The sequence below is a fragment of the Perna viridis genome, chromosome 9 (assembly GCF_037379345.1).
Source record: "Perna viridis isolate PV_CMFRI_1.1 ecotype Kerala chromosome 9, ASM3737934v1, whole genome shotgun sequence".
Lineage (NCBI taxonomy): Eukaryota > Metazoa > Mollusca > Bivalvia > Mytilida > Mytilidae > Perna > Perna viridis.
In genome coordinates, this window is record NC_142453.1 from 7,076,802 (window position 1) to 7,098,607 (window position 21,806).

Genomic DNA, 21,806 nt, shown 5'->3' on the forward strand with positions numbered 1-21,806 from the left:
AAAGGTTCCTACTCCTATCGAATACCACAGCAGGGTTCTTTAACGTGAGAGGAACGTGGCATCTTTCCCAACACGGTGCACCACTATGGTTTGCGGTCAGGTTTTCCGTATTATAGCCTGACAACCCCAGCATGCAACACGCCAGGGGTACCCCATTCCACCACCTGGGGCACACATCTCAGTTGCTCTATGGGCAGAGCGCCTAGCCCCCGGCTAGGTTTCTGAGCACTATTTAGTCGCCTTGTACGACAAGCTTAGCGCTGCTGCAGGCCTATTCTTTTAACACCCGGAACTGCACGGGGCGTAGAAGTTTAATATTCTATTCGTTACAATGTTTTAAGCACATCTATTCATTGTCAAAAAGTACGAAGTATGAAATCATAATTTGTTTTGGTATTGAGCAAATTACATCCTCAGGGCATAATAATTACACCAAGAGCTTACTGGCAAACAATAGATGTTTTGTTTGTTGGGGTTTAACGCCCGAACAGCAATATCTCAGCTATATTCAGGCGACTGCAAACAATAGACACTTTCCTTTTAAAAAGGAAATGTCAACAAATTCAGAGTCAAAATGGTTAACTCTTATAGTAACCATTTCCATTCATAAAAAAACGTTCCGTTTGTCAATGTGTTAGAGTAATCAAGGGAACCAACGTTCGAATATGTGCCCAAATATGACCAAAACTGTCAATACAATATACAAAAGTGTGCCAATAAGGGATTTACCCGTCCAATACGTTATATTGGACTGGTTATATCCATATTGGTCTAGCATATTGGACAAGTTAGTCAATAAATTTATAATTGTGTAAAATTTTCCATATTGGCTGACTTATTGGTCCTTGTGGAATGAGTAATTTTCTTTTGGTTTTGAAAAATTTGAGAAAACTGGATTTTTTACTAGTGACTATGATTTAAATGTGCAGTAGAGATAAGTTACACATATTGGCGATTACACTTTAGGTTTTACACTTTTGTTCAGCGAGTAAAAAGTTGCTGTAACTCCACAAAGAATAAGGTTGTTTTTCTAAAGTCTGGACTGTACTTCCGTTGGTATCATTGCCGAAAAAAAGTTTGAAAACTGGCGATTGGTAGTTTTATTTTCAAAGTCGACTTTGGTAATTTTTCTGGGAATTTTCATACTGTGAATAGTTTCCTCTTTTGCGTTTTCAGCTAGATTTTATAGTCGATAGGACTGCTTTATTTGGTGCCTGTTATATGTTTGTACTTTTTGACGTTTTCTGTACATGCGGCATCGGTAGCAATGTTTCGACACACCTTACATCAGAAGACATATCTTGAGTTTTAAACATTAAGCCAGTTAGGCAAATATATCCTGACAATAATTTCACAATTAAACCACTTAAGAGAATTCCAATACTCTGATAGATTAATTAGTTTTTTTTTTAAATATTCACAGCTCACAGCCGTAAGTCAGCTATAAAATTGAACACACAATACAAAGGGAGATTACTCTACTTCAATTTGAGGTTGTTTCTATTCGGATCCCAGATACCTCAAATTTGATTTACCCGCGAACATTTGTATCTGCAAACCTCTTCACCAGCCTTAATTTGAAACTATTTACTGACAGCCAAGGATAAAAAAGATCACATAAACTTTATTTACACGGTTAACTCGGTTTTTGAGTGAAGGGGGGCTACATGTAAATGTGAGTTACTCATTTGTTTTGAGTTGCTATGGATTTTCATTAAAAGATAAGCCTGAATGAACGACATAGAATTTCGCTTTCCAATACCATTCAAGACCTCAATCTGTCAGATATAGTTCCTCTTAAACGATACTTTATCTTTAGCGAGCACAAAGGCGGTTGCATTCCACAGAACATGAAAAAGGAGGAACTGGTTACTTCTCAGGAATTCGTGAGTTCACTGCTGGTTATATTGGATTTCTTGCAAGTCATTTTCCTTGTGGCTCTTTTGAAATAAACGATTTATATTTTGTATGTTAATTTTATGGTGTTTCCTGCATTGAATTGTCCAAAGGTTTCAACTCATTTGTAACATTGAAATTGCTTGTTTTTGTTCTGCTACTTGATTTGCATTGCATAACAAACTAAAAAGACATATTAAGGAGGTAGACCTAGGGTAAGGGACATAACTCTTAAAAATCATTCCAACCTTTGTATTCAGCATCTTACATCAACCCTATGCAAGCATCTTATTAACTTGGATTCAGTTTATTCTGCTTCAAACAAAAATTTGAGAGACTTTTGTGAAATTGAATATAATACAAACATATCACTGATTTCATGATTTATGTTCCTTACCCTAGGTCTACCTCCTTAATATTGCAATGTCGGATTAAACATCAAGAAGGAATATACGTGTAAACTAAACTATTCTTGCCAAACATGAAAACTGAAACAATTGAAAGACTGGAATGTAAAAGAAGTAAAAATGTTTTGGAATGGAAGACTTCAAGTTGTTACAGTTTCTATGAAAAGAAATGCGTTTGAATTAGAACTTTCATATAAAAAATATTTGTATTCTGAAACATGAAGTATTTTACAAAATTACACAAATATATCCTTCAGAATTGACAATTTAATAAAAAGATCTTCTCTTATATAAATGCACCAAACATACAAAAGACATGAGGAGTATTACATCTTGTTTCCGACTGGGTACACAATGATTAGTTCATTGAATCTATGTTTGATGTATATTTTTTTATTTGTTCCATGTTTCTGTTCCCTGATTGAATTCCTTTTACATTTATTCATTGAAGCATTTCATGAAATAAATGATTTTTCTTTTGGTTATGACCTATTAACAGGGTATTTATTGTAGTCCATATAAATCTAAAAAGCCCTTACTCACACTCACTCAAGACCGTTAAATGTTACAGACTGGTATGGTTTGCTTCCTGAACGACCCAATGTACCATCAACTAATTATTGAGTTAAAAGCTAAAGTCATATAACCGATGACGTAAGGGATTAACATTTGATTTTTTTGCATTATTTAATCCGATGTACTGAGTTACATGGCAATTCCAATTCTTTTAATACATATTTTACACTTTCTATTTAATATTATATAAGCCTATTACACAAAGTAGACCAAACATCAGACCATCCTTGAGATAAAACCTTCTTTTCACTTTATAAAGAAATACATTAAGATCTATATTTAAGTACCGGCCCATATAAAATTCAGACACTGCCTATGGTGAAGGTTTGTTTGTTTGTTTGTAGGGGTTTAACGTCCGAGCAGCAATATTTCAGCTATATTCAGACGATGAACATGAAATTGATGATAAAATGAACATGAAATGAAAAAAAAAGGATGGGTCATAAGGATAATAGGGTCGACAAATTTTGATTGCCACTGGAAAAAGGGGAGATGGGTAAGGTCGGGCAATTTAGCCTCCTGTGGCGGAGCGCAAAGGTTCCTACTCCTGTCGAATACCACAGCAGGGTTCTTTAACGTGCGAGGAACGTGGCATCTTTCCCAACACGGTGCACCACTATGGTTTGCGGTCAGGTTTTCCGTATTATAGCCTGAAAACCCCAGCATGTAACACGCCAGGGGTACCCCATTCCACCACCTGGGGCACACATCCCAGTTGCTCTGTGGGCAGAGCGCCTAGCCCCCGGCTAGGTTTCTGAGCACTATTTAGTCGCCTTTTACGACAAGCTTAGCGCTGCTGCAGGCCTATTCTTTTAACACCCGGACCTGCACGGGGCGAAAATCTTATGCAACACAAAGAAAATTAACCTGAGTAAAAGGGTTTATACAGGTAATTATTTACGGCATGTTAGGTTTTGGTTTCTGTGGACCTTTTGTCCAGTTTACTATATAAGGGCTTAAAAACATATCTAACTTTAAGCTTTTTATAGTTTAATCGAATTCGCCTTGCACATTACTGTTTTTGTTCGTTGAATATTAATTGTGTTTAATTTACACATTGTCATTTACAGATTTATCACCCTTTTTACAATTCTGCAATACATTCTGTCAAATGTATTTTTTCTAAGTTTGTTTGTTTGTTGGGGTTTAACGTCCGAGCAGCAATATCTCAGCTATATTCAGACGATGAACATGAAATTGATGATAAAATGAACATGAAATGATGATGAAATGAAAAGGGGATGGGACACAAGGACAATGGGGTCGACAAATTTAGATTGCCACTGGAAATAGGGAGAGGTGGGTAGGGTCGGGCAATTTAGCCTCCTGTGGCGGAGCCCTAAGGTTCCTACTCCGGGAGAATACCACAGTAGGGTTCTTTAACGTGTGAGGAACGTGGCATCTTTCCCAACATGGTGCCCCACTATGGTTTGCGGTCAAGAGTTATATGGAAAGCCAGGTATTGATTTTTAGTGGATTCTGAGTTGCTAAGTTGTTTTTTGTTTCTTTGAACGTGTAGATATATCATGTTAGTTATTCCATATAGTGTGTGTCTGTTCCAAAGTCTAATCTTTATCCCAGAAATTTAGAAAAAAATATTTGTTTAATTTCCGCCAGAATCTTGCTTCCCTGAATACTCTTACATGCAATTTCTGTTTACTAAAACATTTCAAACAAAATATAAAAATGTAGGATATCCAACTATGTATCACATTTTGAACGATTCTTAGTTTGAGTGCTACTTGAATAAAGAATTATTCTCAATCTGGATTTGATAGTCGATTATACACGTCAACTATATTATCTGATGCGTCGCCAGTAAATAGAACTAGTGACTATTTTATCCTTGATCGACGCCTCAATCAGTACTTAATTCAGTTATCTGATTGTTATCACTCCCCTAAATGTTGAAGCATTAATTGAATTGGTACAACAGAAGCGTGGGTACTTTCTGTTTATCATAAAAAGAAAAAAAACACTAAAATGCGGCAAATAGAATAATCCTTATTCAATATGATATGAAAAAAAAGAATTGTTTATGAGTTAATTTGTTTTTACATACAAAATGAAATATTAATTCTCAACCTTTTATTACAAAATAAATAAATAGGTATTGAAGAACATTAAAATATAGTATTTGTTCATTTACTTTGTGGTCCATATGCAGATTCAACCGAGATTAATCGTACTTTTTCGGAAAAGTTTCGGAAGGGAATAATGCCTCCATAGTAACAAAACGGCAAAATCTATATTCTGTAACTACACGAGTTGTCCAAATTAAAATGCGTCATTATGGTATCATGTGATGAAAAATGCGAAAAGGTTCCATGAAATTAAATTCATTTGTTTTAAAATTAAAAAAAGGTTAAATGAAGGTACCGACGTACATATACATTTTACATGCCAAAAGTCACATTCTATAACACCTTTATTAACTTGTTCATGGAACAAGTATAACTACTCTCAAAACAACAACGTTTTGTAGATGAATAACAGAGGCAAAAGTGAAAATGATGCCACTGATCGTTAGATTTATCTCTTGCTATTCCGCTTATGATATGTACGCATTCAGATGTGTTTATATTTCTTCCGTTATATACGTGATATTGACTTCCAGTATTCCCTAATATATCAACAACTGAATAACATTTATTGGTTTTTTTTCTACCGTTGTGCATGTGCACTGTTGCCTTAATTTTTTTTCTTCAAGATGAATTTTAAACTATTTTTATTGCACCGAATAACATTTTGATGCAGTTAAAATGAAATGATTTTAACTCTCCAATTTAAATTATATAAGCTTTTTCCCGAATGATAAAAACCAACAATGTTTACAAAAGTCATGTTTAATCAAGGTCATTTATCATCAAGGATGATATGATCAAAGAATAAAAAAGTGGATAGTATTCTTGTCAATAGTTCTATAATGTTTTACTTAAACAATAGATATGCCTCATATGTCGTATAGAACCTTTAAAGAGGTAGGTTACGAATGGGGGAAGTAATATATGATGATCTGTGGTTTAAAGAAATGATCATTTGGCCAATTGTGGTCTACGTCCCATGGAAGAAATGTTATGCATTTAAGAACAAAATTTTTAAGCAATCGAATACCACATTTTGTATACGCTGAGAGGCAGGATTTTTTTTGTGCTAGCTTAGAAGAGCAATATTCCACATGTAAGTTACATCATAGCATTCCATAAACTAGTTTCTTCTGCCAATCTGTACAATATAAAACTGTTGTATATATGAGATTCTAGTTCAGTAACTATTATCATAACTTAAACCTTTTTTCCGGAAAAAAATGGAAAACTCAAACAAATGTCGATGTGTTAGAAGAGTTCGGATGAAACCATCGACACATTCTGAGACGTTGTATAATATTGATTTGTGGTGACATGTATCGTTAATTTGATCCTCTTTCCTACATAATAACACCTAGATGAACTGTCCCGTACTACCATTCAACGTGCACTAAGTTATAGCCCAAGATTAATCCTACGAGGAGGAATGACCCGGCCAGCGAAAGCTGTATTTTTATATAGCCTAGCTGGCCGAGTGGTCTAGGGCGCTGGACTTTGTGCAGGCGGTGTTGCCATGGATGTCACAGCAGTACGAGTTCGAGTCCTGCAGAGGGAACGACCAAGTTCTAACATCATTGGGAATTATTTCAGACCCTTATTTATTTTCATATACTTAACCACATTTTTCAAGGGAATATAATATATTCCATATATTCCATTATCATATTGTAATTTCATCAATAAAAAAAATTGTCATTAAGATGTATTAAACTTGATATCAGAATGTCACAAAATAAAACGTTGTGCTTATTTTAACAGAGTTATTTCCATTAGGTGTTGTATACAACGAAAAAAAATACAACGCCTTAATTTTGCAAAAAAAATCATACTAGTATTATTAATTTTATGCATTTAGACAGGTAGAAGTGGTATAATTTCTTTACGACATAAAATCAAAATATACCATGAGGCAAAGAAGATAATGAAGATGATCTATTAATCGCAGTGTGATTGGTGTTTTTAATATTCAATATGATTTTTTGGCTCAACCTATGAGAGACAGAGCTATTTGTATTCAAATAACATTTGATTTCGTTGGAAATGATGTTTAATCGCTGATGCTTTGACAAATATGATGCCAAACAGCCTATAAAAGACGATGTACCTCTACATTGAAAGTTAATCACAAATAAGAATATGCCAGACAGCGTATAAAAGACGATGTGCATCTACATTGAAAGTTAATCACATACGAACTGCATACACCATTTCAAAAGTCTGTTACTTCCGACAATACAGTTCTGAGCTATTTATGTCTCAGAGTAGTTACATATACCGTACTTGTATTGGGAAAACTTACCATTCTATGATAAATGGGGGAAGGGAAATGGGATTGGGACTTTGTATGGGGGATTGAGATTTTGAATGGGGAGGATGTGGAAATTAGTTTTTATAGTGTTTATTTATATGAAAAGTGTTTTAAACTAATTTAAAAGTGACAGCTAAACTGTTGAAGAATTTACGAATACAAAGTTAAAGTTAAAATGTAAATATTCGATAAGATAAATGTCATGGGGATCCAATGGAAAAATGGGGATCTTTCTATTAAGAATTAGGAATTTTCAATGGGTAATGGGATAGTTTGTGGTGTAAGTGGGAAGTTTATACCATGCAAGAGCACCATAATATGTCGCTTACGCTTCTTTCCGATTTTTAATTTGACACTGCTGATAACGCCGTCAGGAAATATCACCTGACTTTGCGTCTCAAACGGTCACTTACCACATTCTTTTTCAGTCGTTGGTTGCAAAATACTCAGTTTCTTCTAAAGCAATGAGTAGATATATATATTTTTTATAATTATTATTTGTGCTGATGTGAGATTTACCTATTATTACACCTTGGTATGCACATGCTTTTTAATCACCACCGGTATATCCACGCCGCAATGAAGAGGGAGATTTGGCGCGCTATAAAACCAATCATACCGTTTGCAATGTCTGTACAAAGTTAGGATCATTGCGGAACCAGATACTTCGGTGGTGTAATATTAAATTCGTCAGATTTAATTTGGACTTGACTTGATTATCGATCGGATTAGTGTTCGGGAATTTTGTTATTACCCTTTTATTTTATGCAAAACAATTAAAGAAAAGAGTAATCAAGGTAACCCATATTCTAGCGTAAATCAATAGAATATAATCCAGAGTCTAATACCAAACATGAAAAACAGACACACCCAACAAAGACCGTAAAATAACCAAAATAATATATACAAATTAACAAAGTCAATCAGGAACTCACACTCCACTAAAAAAACTGGAAGCATGGACCAGGTACCCGGTAGGATAATTGTCCTCTCCTTTTCTAGAGACACCCGCCAAGTTGCCCATAAAAAGTTAAGTCTAGGGTATACGACAGAAGAAAGGAAAACTATGACACATTTAACAAATCAGTTTTCATGGTGCAGATGAATGTACCGTAACGATCCACGAGTTTGTGAAAACGACCATTAAATTTCTATAGTGATGACTTCAATCTTGTAGCAACATAACCCTGTTCCAGAAGCCTAATTGTAAGTAGTCTAGCTCGATACAAAAGATCCTGCGTTCTCACGGCAAGCTTTGGCATAATGTATGAGTTTTGATATTAAAACTCCATACGCAGGTGTTGAAGGAATGTTACCACAGATGAAAGGAAAGTTGACAATACGGATTGAAAAGTCATCGCTTTTGTCGTACAGTATGGTCAATAGTTTTCCATTACCGTTGATCTCAAAGTGTATGTAAAGATTTGAGGCTTACTTCACAGTGTCTGTTATATCCTTTATCACAAGTTGTTTGGGGTAGATGCGATGTATAAAATCCCGGAAACCAGGCTTTTTGACGATAATACGTCATCTATAGAGCGGATACTGAGATTAAAGGATCTAGCGAAACGCTTTTCTATCTTTTGAATCAGATCAGCTATAAAGTAAGCTCATAAGAGTGAAGGAATAGGTCAGCAAGAAGAGGAGCGCCATATTTTATGCCCGAAAATATATATATTTACCACTTGTAAAAAGATCTATCATGTTTTTAATTCTAGCATCACGGACATTCATTGTTACATATTTACTTTCTGCAACGGTATCGTTTTGAATTGTCATGGAAACAGCACAAACAACCAAAATAGAATTCCATAATATCCTGAAAAAGCAGCTATACTTCATGATTTATGATGACTTTAAAAACTTTTAAAAAGTATTCCTTATACTTCTGAAGTGTCCACTAAGAATGTGAAGATGGTCAGGTAGTTTCCTTAAAGTATAAACTGGAAAATTACCCGACGGATTTCAATTCAAATTTTTTAAAACGCAAAATAATTGCGTCATTTACCAAATGTAAAAGACTGCATATGTTTAAAGGCGATAGGGAATTATCGTACGTGTCAGACAACAAAATTATTTTTCATATAAAGATATAGCATATAACTATGAAGACAGTGATGCATTTTAGTGATAGAGTCTTACTACTTGATAGTCATAAACTCTTGAACATGACACGAAAAAAATGGAACACGTACAGCTCTGCATTGTACGTGCTAGGTCGGCCAAATAAAAGAAAAAAAACAGTGATCGTTTATAATCTTCGTTTCCAGCACTGCAATTACGCTGTGAAAAGGGTCCAATTTCTGACACACTACTTTCGAAACGAATGTTTATGGAATATGCAGTACCTGAATATTCAAATTACGGTACATTTTAGGTTTTAGATTTAAAAAAAAAGGCAATGTCAAACGTTTTGTTTGATAATGTGTGTCATTCTTTTTGAGAGATTGAATGATTTTATTGGAGTAAGTTCGGTACTGTATTTTTTTAAGGCTGAATATACAACATTGTGAATCAAGCCAAAGGTTTTAATACTAAAATCGATCATAATATTTTCCAAAAACAATGCTGAACAATTAATCGACGGATATATACTAAAACTGCAACCAACTCGTTAAACAAACATTGTTTAATGTTATTGACCTAATCCAGAATATAGGCATTCATGATCAAAGGTATACAATAACATTTCAATTGTTAACTTATCTTATTTTCAATTTACTTGTTGTTTGCTTACTGAGAAAAACAAGCGTCAACCAAACCTATTATTAGAGTTCGTTTTAAAAACTCAAATCTGTGTTAGGGAGGTAGACCTAGGGTAAGGGACATCTTACATCGATGGTAAAGGAAAACTGTTGACCAAACCTTACGACAAACGGGATGACTTTTCATTCAGAATTGTCAAGTTTCTTTTCATCTGTGGCAACATTCCTTCAGCACCTTCGTATGGAGTGTTCATATCACAACTCATATGTTATACCAGAGCTTGCCGAAACTACGCAGACTTTTTGTATCGCGCTAGAACTCTAACAAATAGGCTTCTGGAACAGGGTTATGTTGCTACAAGATTTAAGTCATCACTACAGAAGTTTTATGGTCATCATCATGATCTCGTGGATCGTTATGGTGTATTCTTCTGCACAATATAAACTGATTTATTCAACGGGACATAGTTTTCCTTTTCTCGTTTGTCTACCCCGAACTTGACATTTTATGAGCAACTCGACGGGTCTTTCTAGAAGAGCACAGATGCTTACCCTACCGGTGCACCTGGTCAATGCTCCCAGTTTTTAATGGAGTCCGAGTTGCTCATTTGGTTTTGTTACTTTGTATATATGATTTTATTTACTTTATGTTCTTTGTTGTGTATGTCTTTTTCCATGTCTGGTCTTTGTCCCTGGATTACATTCTTTTGATTTAAACTTAACAAGAGGCTCCCAGGTGAAACACTGTATGCACATAACACCTACAAAGACTGATTGATTGATCGATTTGTTGGGGTTTAACGTCCGAGCAGCAATATTTCAGCTATATTCAGACGATGAACATGAAATGGATGATGAAATGAACATGAATGATGATGAATTGACACAAGGGATGGAACACAAGGATAATAGGGTCGTCAAATTTCGGTTGCCACTAGAAAAAGGGGGATGGGTAGGGTCGGACAATTTAACCTCCTGTGGCGGAGCGCAAAGGTTCCTACTCCTATCGAACACCACAGCAGGGGTCCTTAACGTGTGAGGAACGTGGCATCTTTCCTAACACGGTGCACCACTATGGTTTGCGCTCAGGTTTTCCGTATTATAGCCTGACAACCCCAGCATGTAACACGCCAAGGGTACCCCATTCTACCACCTGGGGCACACATCCTAGTTGCTCTGTGGGTAGAGCGTCTAGCCCCCGGCTAGGTTTCTGAGCACTACTTAGTCGCCTTTTACGACAAGCTTAGCGCTGCTGCAAGCCTATTCCTTTGACACATGGACCTGCACGGGGCCTTCTGTGTTTGGTATGGATTCGTCTATTCACTTTGTAAAACTGAAAAATAATGCACCAGTCGTTTAACCCTTACTTTAAAAATATATATATATTATTTATCTATATTAAAGAATTTCACTTTTGAAAGATTTCCTTTCGTCGTGCATTTATATAAGGATGACTAAGCAAACATAGCAAGTCCAAAGTATAATTTACAAAGAAGATCTTCATCAATAATCCAACAATTTAAACAAACAAAAAACAAAAGGCTCCCAAGAGCCTGAATAGCTCACCTGGTTAAAGTTTGTCTTTCAAGGGCAATAAATATAACAAGGAGTTGTCCAACAATTTTGACATTAGTAGGACTTATCATAAGGATAATTTCAGTAATTGAAAGTTTCTTTCTATCTATGATAGGTTTAAAGATATTGGCTGAAAACTGTAAAAAAAAAAGTCATTTTTCATCTTTCAAGGGCAATAACTCTTACAAGGAGTCGCCTGACAATTTGGATCTCCGAAGACTTTTAAAGGCCTTATAATAAGGGTCATTTAAGCAATTGAAAGAGTTCGGCTAAACCTGACGGTTTTGGCGATATATGCAAAAAACTACTGTACGACCCCTCAGTTCAATTTTATTAATGGTGGCTATGTTTTTCATTAGATCAAAATCCCAACATCAGTTCTATGCAGGATACCCAATGGAACATTCATACCAAGTCCGGTGCCAATTGGTCAGGTAATGTCAGAGGAGATCTTTTTGAAAGAAATACATATAAAAAGCAACAAAAAACGTCAAAAGGGGCAACAACTCCAACATCGCTTTACAGATTAAAATGAAAATTTGACCACAGATAGATCTTATAATGCTAAACACTTTTACACTATGTGAGATTTTGGCTAAACTTATCGCTTTTGGAGATAAATCCGAAAAACTACTGTCTGCCCCTATGTTCTTTTTTAGTTACGGCGATCATGTTTTTCGATGGGTCAAAAATCTAAACATTAGTTCTATACAGGATACCCCAAGGAACATTCATAACAATTTTGGTGGCAAGTAGTATCAAATAAAAAGAGTTTTGAAAAATTATTAACGACGACGACGACGGACGCCAAGTGATGGCAATAGCTCATATGGCCTTCGGCCAGGCGAGCTAAACTATAATACAGAAGAAAGTCTATTATTTCTATGCTGAAATATCTGTAACACATCACCAGCTTCTAGCTTTTGATGTTTAAAAAAATTAATACATTTGAATATTAAATTTTTTTAAGCTTTTCAATTAATTTTCAAAATAGTTTTTGACCCATGAGATAACACTATTCAATACAAACATTTATAATTATATGAATTGTTTGATAATAATATCGGTATTTTTTTTTAATTCATAACATAACATTCATAGTGTTCAGTACAATATAGATCAGATAAAACGACCATGTAATATATGATTGTTTTGATATAGAAGTTATTAATTTCGGAACGAAAGGCGAAAGCATCACACAGAATGATAATTAAGAGACATTAGAATCCAGATAATTGGCCAAAATATGAAAGCACGAAACGGAGATGATCCATATGCACAATTCTTTTTATCATTAAAACCCGGAAGTAAAATCAGGTGGCCCGGAATGGTAGATATGTCGTGCTCCGTCAGCAACACCCGTCATACTGCACGTTATTAAACCCCGGTAGGCACCAGGTTCGGTCGGTTGTGAATTTTCAATCACAATTTTTCGGAAAAGCACTGATTCGTATTAAAATGGACTCTAACGTAATTGCATTGTTATCACATGTTGAAACACTGTAAACTAGTGCAACATAACACCCGCTTAAAAATAAATAGATTTCAACCCAAAGTTTATGTGGACTGTTTTGTTCAAAGGAAAGGACAATTTTATCTAACTTTTAACTGTGAAATGGATGATAAAATTAACATGAAATGAAGAAAAGAAAGGATGGGTCACAAAGATAATAGGGTCGACAAATTTTGATTGCCACTGGAAAAAGGGGGGATGGGTAAGGTCGGGCAATTTAGCCTCCTGTGGCGGAGCGCAAAGGTTCCTACTCCTATCGAATACCACAGCAGGGTTCTTTAACGTGCTAGGAACGTGCCATCTTTTCCAACACGGTGCGCCACTATGGTTTGCGGTCAGGTTTTCCGTATCATAGCCTGACAACCCCAGCATGTAACACGCCAGGGGTACCCCATTCTACCACCTGGGGCACACATCCCAGTTGCTCTGTGGGCAGAGCGCCTAGCCCCCGGCTAGGTTTCTGAGCACTATTTAGTCGCCTTATACGACAAACTTAGCGCTGCTGCAGGCCTATTCTTTTAACACCCGGACCTGCACGGGGCCAGCTCATTGCGAGACTTGCAGACTGAAAAGATAACAGTAAAATGTGAATACATATAATCTAATCTTCACTGCATTTTTTTCTCAATCGAACATCAAAAAGCATCTCATCTATTTATATGTATACGTATATGTTTAATGAATATACTACATTAAACATGATGCCAATTTCATTCATCCACTCAAGTTCATCGCCTGAATATAGCTGAAATATTGCTGCTCGGGCGTTAAACCCCAACAATTAACCAATCAATCAATCACTATATTTGACCATGAGTAATATTTCATTCTCAAATTTATGTTTGTCTTAATGAAAATTCTGACATTTAAAGAGTAATCAAGGGAACCAAGGTTATAGCGGTAATCAAAATAATGTAATCCAGAACAAATAAAATAAGAAAATAAAGAACAAAAAGTAACTAAAATCATACATGCAAAGTAACAAAGGCAAATGAGCGGACTTATGTTCAACGTCGGAGTTCAGTCCATGTTAAATTGCGATAGAGGCTCCATTTCATTTTTGGACGACTACCGGTTTTCTGTAATGGAATGCGGAACTAGAGGGACAGACCAGCATAGGGTTACAAAATAACACAAAAGATACTCAGACACCATTTATTTATACATTACATAAAAATGAGTCACGATTTCAATATTCAAACTATTTATTTCCAATGAGAAGAAATATTACATGCAGAAAGCATACAAATTGTATGACTGATTTTCTCAGCGACATCGTCACGGAGGCCGCCATAATGTTTACAGTTTCCAAGGCAAAAAGTAGTTCCCGCGTTATTTTAAAAATAACAGCCCATTATCGATATACAATATTGGATATGCAATATCGGCAGAAAATGCGTCCTTTGCAAGATAAAAGTTGATTTCTAGGTTCTTTAGAACGTCCCGATTAATAATCTGCAGCTCAATTTACAGTTTGAGCTACGTATTGGCCGCCACCACGGTAAAAATTTCAAGCATCAATGTAACTTGGACTGATTTCATTATGTTTTAAATGAAAGCTTAATAGGCTTTGGTGAAATTGAATATGATACAAACATATCACTGATGTCCCTTACCTTAGGTGTACCTCCTAAACATAATCCTAAATAGGAACCGGGTTCAACCACATTTAGCAATACATTTTTAGTGGCCACATTTAAGTCTGATTGATATAAAATAATAATAGTTTTTATAATAATTTAACCGTATGTTGTTACTCAGGAAATCATTTTATTTTTGTATGATCACTAATGTTGGATTACTTTTACTTGTATTTTAATTATCATGAAATGCTTTTAATTCAAATACATCTTTTAAAAATCAAACTTATTTTTAGTACTTCATCTAATCGCCTGAAGTTTCAATTTTCAAGTTATTCAATTATTCATTGCCCTTGTTGTTTCTTTAATAAATTAGCTTGTCAGGCATTTTTTTTACTGAAAGCAAATTATTGACTTTATGCAGCGAAGGGTAACATGGTTCTATCTTTTTTCTTTGAACTTCAGTGATGTGTGAATTACAAATTATAGAAAAGTTGTTGACGAACGGATAAAAAGTCCAGCGAAGCTAGCATTTGATAAATAATAAAGTTCCTTTTGAAATAAAATACACAAGAGCACAAGAATACAGTCAAGTGAAATAACACCCAATGATACCAATAAATATACTTCATTCTAGGGATAATCAGTACTATTAGGCCAAAAAATATGTTTGTTTCCTGCTTATCGACCCTAAACATTTCATTGCCATTTTCTCTCAATCACTAATTAAGTCTAGATTGTTCCCAATTACCTCAATGTGGAATGTTTTTGAAACATATTATAATTTCCATACCAAACTCCCGTTTCCCGTTTATTTTTTTCTTGTTTGTAGCCGGAAACAAGTTTTTTTTTATTGTTTTTACCTTGCACGAAATAATACACTTTGTATTTCAAAGTAATCCCCAAAGACGGTATATTGCCAAATGAAAAGCAGTATTACATAACGAATTTTTTTTTAAAGTGCATCAATCTATCTTCTGTTATATGTTTCTATTCATGATTAATACAACAGAGGCTTTTATATACAATTATTTAGGATGGTAGGTGATATTGGAAGTAGATGACAGTGCTGTGATGTATAAGGCCTTTTTGTGTGCAGACATAAGTGGTGATATATAACGGTTTTTGAATTAGTTCGTCTCTCTTGAATATCTTTTTTTGCAGATTCAATAATTCTTTATTTAATCAAAAGGATGTGTTTCATTTAAATCGTTGTTCACATGTACCTGATTAAAAACAAACAGAAAGCTGTGAAAGAGTTTTATTTAAAATTATACTTTATGGATACAAATTAGATTGTTAAACATTTTAAACAATGTCAGAATTAGTATATATCAATGTCGGTGGAACCATGTTTATGACAAAATTGTCATTGTTGAGAAAACATTCAGATACATTATTGGGATCACTGACGACCACTTCGGAATATTATATCAAAGAAAAGGATTATTATTTTTTCGATAGGAACCCAGAATTTTTCAATACAATATTGGATTACTATAGAAATGGGCAAATTCATTTTCCAAATTATATATGTGGTTCAGTGTGGAAACAGGAGATTGAATTCTGGCGGATTCCGGCTTCGGAGATCTCGGAATGCTGCTTTCCTACTTACATAAAATACAACAGGGATTTGGAGGTTACTAATAAAATCAAAGAGGCTTTCTATGTTCAAACATTTGATACCCAGAAATCGTCGGGATGTGGTGGATTAAGACAAAACATATGGCTGTTTCTAGACGAACCAACATCTTCGAAGCTGGCAAGGGTAAGTTTTCTTTAATTTCATTGTCATTTTATACTTTCGTCATCTGAAATACAAATTTATGTATGCATCAGGCTGACCTAAATGTTGCAAGAACGCAAAAATTTGCGTTGCTTCTTTATCGATTTACGTATCATGTTTTAAATATAGTCAATGCCGTTTAAAAACGTCCTATCTACTTCAACGTTCAGGTCAAGCCCCACTCCCCCATATTTATCTATAAACAGGTCAAAAACCAACTGTACTCTCTCTCTCTTTATTTGTTGGACAATTCCTTGTTAAATTTATTGCCCTTGAAAGACAAACTTAAACAGGTGAGCGCGGTTCAGGCTCCTGGGAGCCTCTTGTTCAACATAATTAAAGATATTTAATTTTGTATATTCCCCTGAAAAAAAATTGGCCGCAACTTTGTCAACTGACATTTTGTGCTTATCTCTTTAATTTAATAACAAATTCTATTCTCTTGTATTTTTATTTCAGCAACTCATGAACTTATATTACGTATATAATAAAGCAATGAAAACAGAAACAGAATAAACAACATTGATATTTTAAGATCAAATTTAATGACCGTATATATGTCAATAAAACATCTATGACAAATGATAAAACCATAGTAACGAAGTTTCATATATAACTCAATAGTTTTGTTAAAAGCTTTTTTTCGAATCACCGAATTAAATTCATTGTGTTATATTCGATCTTCGATAAATATACATAAACAGAATTTGATATTTTTGTGTTTCCTATCAAATTGATAATAACAGATTTTCTCTTAAGTAGCAGTCTTTGTAAGAATCATGCAAATTCTGTAAAATGTGATACACCTAAAAAAAGGCTAAATATTTTTATTTTTGTTATTTAGTTGCTAAATAGGTCTATATGATGAAATGTATAATTATTCATTCCAATCTGTCTGCTCTTATGGGATAATCCACATTGAAAATCCAACAGTTTCTATTGTATTTTAGTGTCATTTACAGAGTTATATCCCATAATTTTGGATTCTACAGTGCATTATTTACAATTTTATCTCCTAAGAGCACGGGTTATATGAAAAACTGAATGTTAATTTCTGTTTAATATGGTTATTCAAACAAAATATCAAAAAATGAAAATATGTAGGCCTTTTACCCATGGCCCCGTGCAGGTCCGGGTGTTAAAAGAATAGGCCTGCAGCAGCGCTAAGCTTGTCGTAAAAGGCGACTAAATAGTGCTCAGAACCTTAGCCGGAGGCTAGGGCGCTTTGCCCACAGAGCAACTGGGATGTGTGCCCCAGGTGTTGATTGGGATACCCCTGTCGTGTTACATGCTGGGGTTGTCAGGCTATTATACGGAAAACCTGACCGCAAACCATAGTGGTGCACCGTGTTGGGAAAGATGCCACGTTCCTCGCACGTTAAAGAACCCTACTGTGGTATTCTCCCGGAGTAGGAACCATACGGCTCCGCCACAGGAGGCTAAATTGCCCGACCTTACCCACCTCTCTTTATTTCCAGTGGCAATCAAAATTTGTCGACCCCATTGTCCTTGTGTCCCATCCCTTTTTCATTTCATTATCATTTCATTTTCATTTTATCATCAATTTCATGTTCTTCGTCTGAATATAGCTGAAATATTGCTGCCCGGATGTTAAACCCCAACAAACAAACAAACCTGTTACCCATGAATCATATTTTGCATGATTCTTAGCTGGAGCACTACTTAAAAACATGCATATTCCACAATATAATAACAATGATCAGCTGAAAACAAAATAACAAGGACGTTAGCTGCTCAGGTTCAGTCATTTCTGTCAGATTTTAGGACTCCTGTGGTTCTATCCATTTCATAGCATGTATTTTGCCCAGTGGCCTCCAGATTTCTTTTGATGTTTTATTTCTAATTTCTTTAAAATTCATGTTATTTTGGCGGGACTTGAAAAAGAAAGATCAAACCCATTCAGTAATCAGGCAAGGTAGATAACACCTTGTTACATTGCCAGTGATATTTGAGAGCATTTATTTCTGTATTGGATTTAGTATCCCATTAACATCACAGATAGTGTGATCCTAAGATGTGACGGAAGACAAAAACATTTTACATTTGAGAAAAAATAGGACAAATACGTTCATACTGTTCTCATGTTATTACATTAAATGTGCATATCATTAAAATACACCAAGCTCATTGGATAATCGGCTTTACACGTGATATTGCATAAGTCGATATTTCTTACATAGGCCACGCCCACATTTCGTGGACTACTTTTATTGATCACTGTGTATTTCTTGTTCTCTATGTATATCTTAAACATAATAGAAAAAAAATATTTAAAAAGGCATAAAGGTCAAAGGTTAAATTAAAGAAAGCATTTACACTGTAAGGATCCCACTATTCGTTTACAGTGCCTTTTCTGTTAGTATTTAAAAAATCAAGCGTTTATTATTTAAGGAGGTAGATCTAGGGTAAGGGAAACAACTCTTAAAAGTCATTGGAACATTTGTATTCAGCATTTTACATCAATGTCATGTAAGCATCAAAGTAACTTAGACTGCTTTCATTCTGTGTCAAATGAAAGCTTGATAGGCTTTGGTGAAATTGAATATGATACAAACATATCAGAGACTTCATGAGTTATGTCCCTTACCCTAGGTCTACCTCCTGATTCTTCTACCGAATTTGACAAAAGCTGTTTTACTTATTGTGTTTTATTTTCTACTAGAACGAAAATTAAGAATATTTGACGTCATATTGTTTTGACCTTATAATTATTTGTTTTATTTGAAGAATTTTGTGTTTCTCTAGATTGGATATAGGACGATGACATGCACATTTCAAATTAAAAAAAAAGTATAAAAATTAAAAACAGCAATAGTTCAATAAATAATACTTTACTATATATTTCAGATCTACAGCTTCATATATTTGTTCATTGTTCTACTATCAACTGTTGTTACCATGGTTATAACTTACCCGGATATTCGAAACAAGGTTTACAACATTGAAGAAATAGTTTATTATGTTGAACAAATTGACCTACCTTTATGGATCAACGTTGATAACCCGAAAGAAATAATGTTTTTGACGACACTCCATCCTAGATGGCTTCAGGACATTGATAGAGCTATAACTGTTTTCTTTTCAATTGAAATTATTATGAGGCTTATCTTTTGTCCAAGTAAACTAAAGTTTGTGAAGAGTTTTTTGAACATTTTAGATCTTGTTCTTTTTGTGGCAATGTGGTCACGTTTTATAATTGAAATTTATGGAGAGGATTCATTTCGGAATATAAATCTTTTCCGATTTCATTCAATTTGTCATAGCCTTGTTGCTTTTCGTTTACTTAGATTTTTCCGAATCACCAAACAATATAGTGCGTTACGTATCCTGATACTAACTGTTCGTGAAAGTTTGAAAGAATTGGGTTTGCTTTGTATAACATTTCTTGTTTTTGTTCTTCTGTTTGCCAATATCATTTATTTTGCTGAATTTGAGGAACCGTCAACTTTTCCGGACATGCTCATTGGTCTATGGTGGGCTGTTGTTACTATGACAACTGTCGGTTACGGAGATGTTGTTCCAAAATCTGCTTTAGGTCGCATTGTTGGATCGATGTGTGCAATTTCTGGCCTTCTTCTTTTAGCAATGCCCATAGCAGTGATTGCAGGAAAATTCAATAATTTGTACGATAAAAATGCTGACCGAGAGGACTATAAAAAACTTCGAAACTTTAATAAAGAGGGCAGTTCTCGTTCCAACATGGTTACGCCGTTGAAAGTAAAATTGAAAAAGATGACATTGACGGTTAACGAAACAATTACAGAAACTGGGATAAAAAGCGAAGATCGTATGGATGAAGACAAAGACAAGTTTGGTCAAAATAACCGTATTAGATATTGAAATTATGTATGTTGTTTTAAATTTGTATAAACATGTATATCATTCTATGAATATTCACAAAAAATGATAACTTTATTGAATAAATTGGCTTGATTTCAATTTACTTTTATATTTTCCTTAGATTAGTTTAAAGTTTATAACAATCAAAACACAAAACAATCCGAAACTAAGGACTATTTTGTTCTGTTTTGTTTTGTTTATAGTAAAACTAAAAACATCATCAAGAGAATATGACTACATGATGCATGCTTTCTTAGAGGTCCGCGTCATTGAAAATTGGTTGTTATATAATTGAATTTTACTGAATTTCAACAAGAGAAGATTTCTAGTTCTATTCATCTTTGCCGAATTATCATTCACCAAGGCCCCATAGCAATTCCCTTGTCCTAATTCCCTTTGATTTTTTTTAAATGTGAATACTAATCTTGTTTCGATGTTTCGCTTTATAGATCTTGTTTCACCTTCCGCGCTTTACCTTTGATTTATTTTATTTAAAAAATTGATTTTCAAAAAAAAGGAAAAAAAAGAAAAAAAAGAAGAAAATGAAAAAGAACGACTGAATGTATTTGATACTAAATTTCTGTTTTTATTCATATTGTTCAGGAACAAAAACCAGACATGGAAAACAGATAGACACAATAAAGAACATGAAATAACTCAAATAATACATACAAAGTAACAAAAGTAAATGAGCAACACCCCTACAAACTAGGAACATGGACCAGGTGCACCGGTACAATGTAGGGTAAGCGTCCGTTGCTTTTCTAGAAACACCCGTCGAGTTGCTCATTAAAAGTAAAGTCCGGGATAGAAGAAAAAGAAAACAATGACACGTTGAACAGATGGATATACCGTAACGATCGACGAGGTCATGATGATGACAATAAAACTTCTCTAGTGACGACTTCAATTTTGTACTATCGATCTCTAATTGTAGTTCAAGATATGAGGCTGACTTCACAATATCTTAAGTATCTTTTATATAACCATCTGCAGGTCTAATAGTCGGCCAAATTCTTTGCCGATTGCAACACATCGCCAACATAAAGTTTTACTCTTGATTAGGTATTAATATTTATTTCCATTTCAATTGCACGATGTAATCAATAAAATATTGTATGTTTGTGGTTACTCGATGTGGGATTAGCAGTTCAGGATGTAGACTGAACTGGGGAAAATGTTTAATGTAGCACGTCAACGAGATTATCTGTAATAAAGGATGCAAAAACATCATAAGGCATCATTACCTAACACAAATGTGCAAATCCATTTACAATGTATTGAACTAATTTGCATAAAAATGTTGGCCTGTTCAGATATGTTAAAGCCTTGAAAGCGTAGTCAAGGGAACCAAAATTCGAGCGTAAATCAGAAGTAAAAAACCACAAGGATAAATACGAAACTGTTAAACCAGACGCACACAATAAAAAAACACAAATAATTCGAACCAAAAAAAAAACGCAAAAGAAAATGAGAAACTCGGAATCCACTAAAAACTGGGAGCATGCACCA

At 34.6% G+C, this 21,806-nt stretch overlaps 1 protein-coding gene across 1 annotated transcript; it reads left to right on the plus strand.

Annotated features, from left to right (window-relative positions):
- Positions 1-15,302: 15,302 nt before the first annotated feature.
- On the plus strand, positions 15,303-20,393 carry LOC148606500 (potassium voltage-gated channel protein Shaw-like). Its single transcript, XM_088546505.1, has 2 exons — positions 15,303-16,415; positions 19,302-20,393. Exons 1-2 carry the CDS (start codon positions 15,963-15,965, stop codon positions 20,292-20,294), a joined length of 1,446 nt encoding a protein of 481 aa, XP_088402631.1. The 5' UTR covers positions 15,303-15,962; the 3' UTR covers positions 20,295-20,393.
- Positions 20,394-21,806: the final 1,413 nt, after the last annotated feature.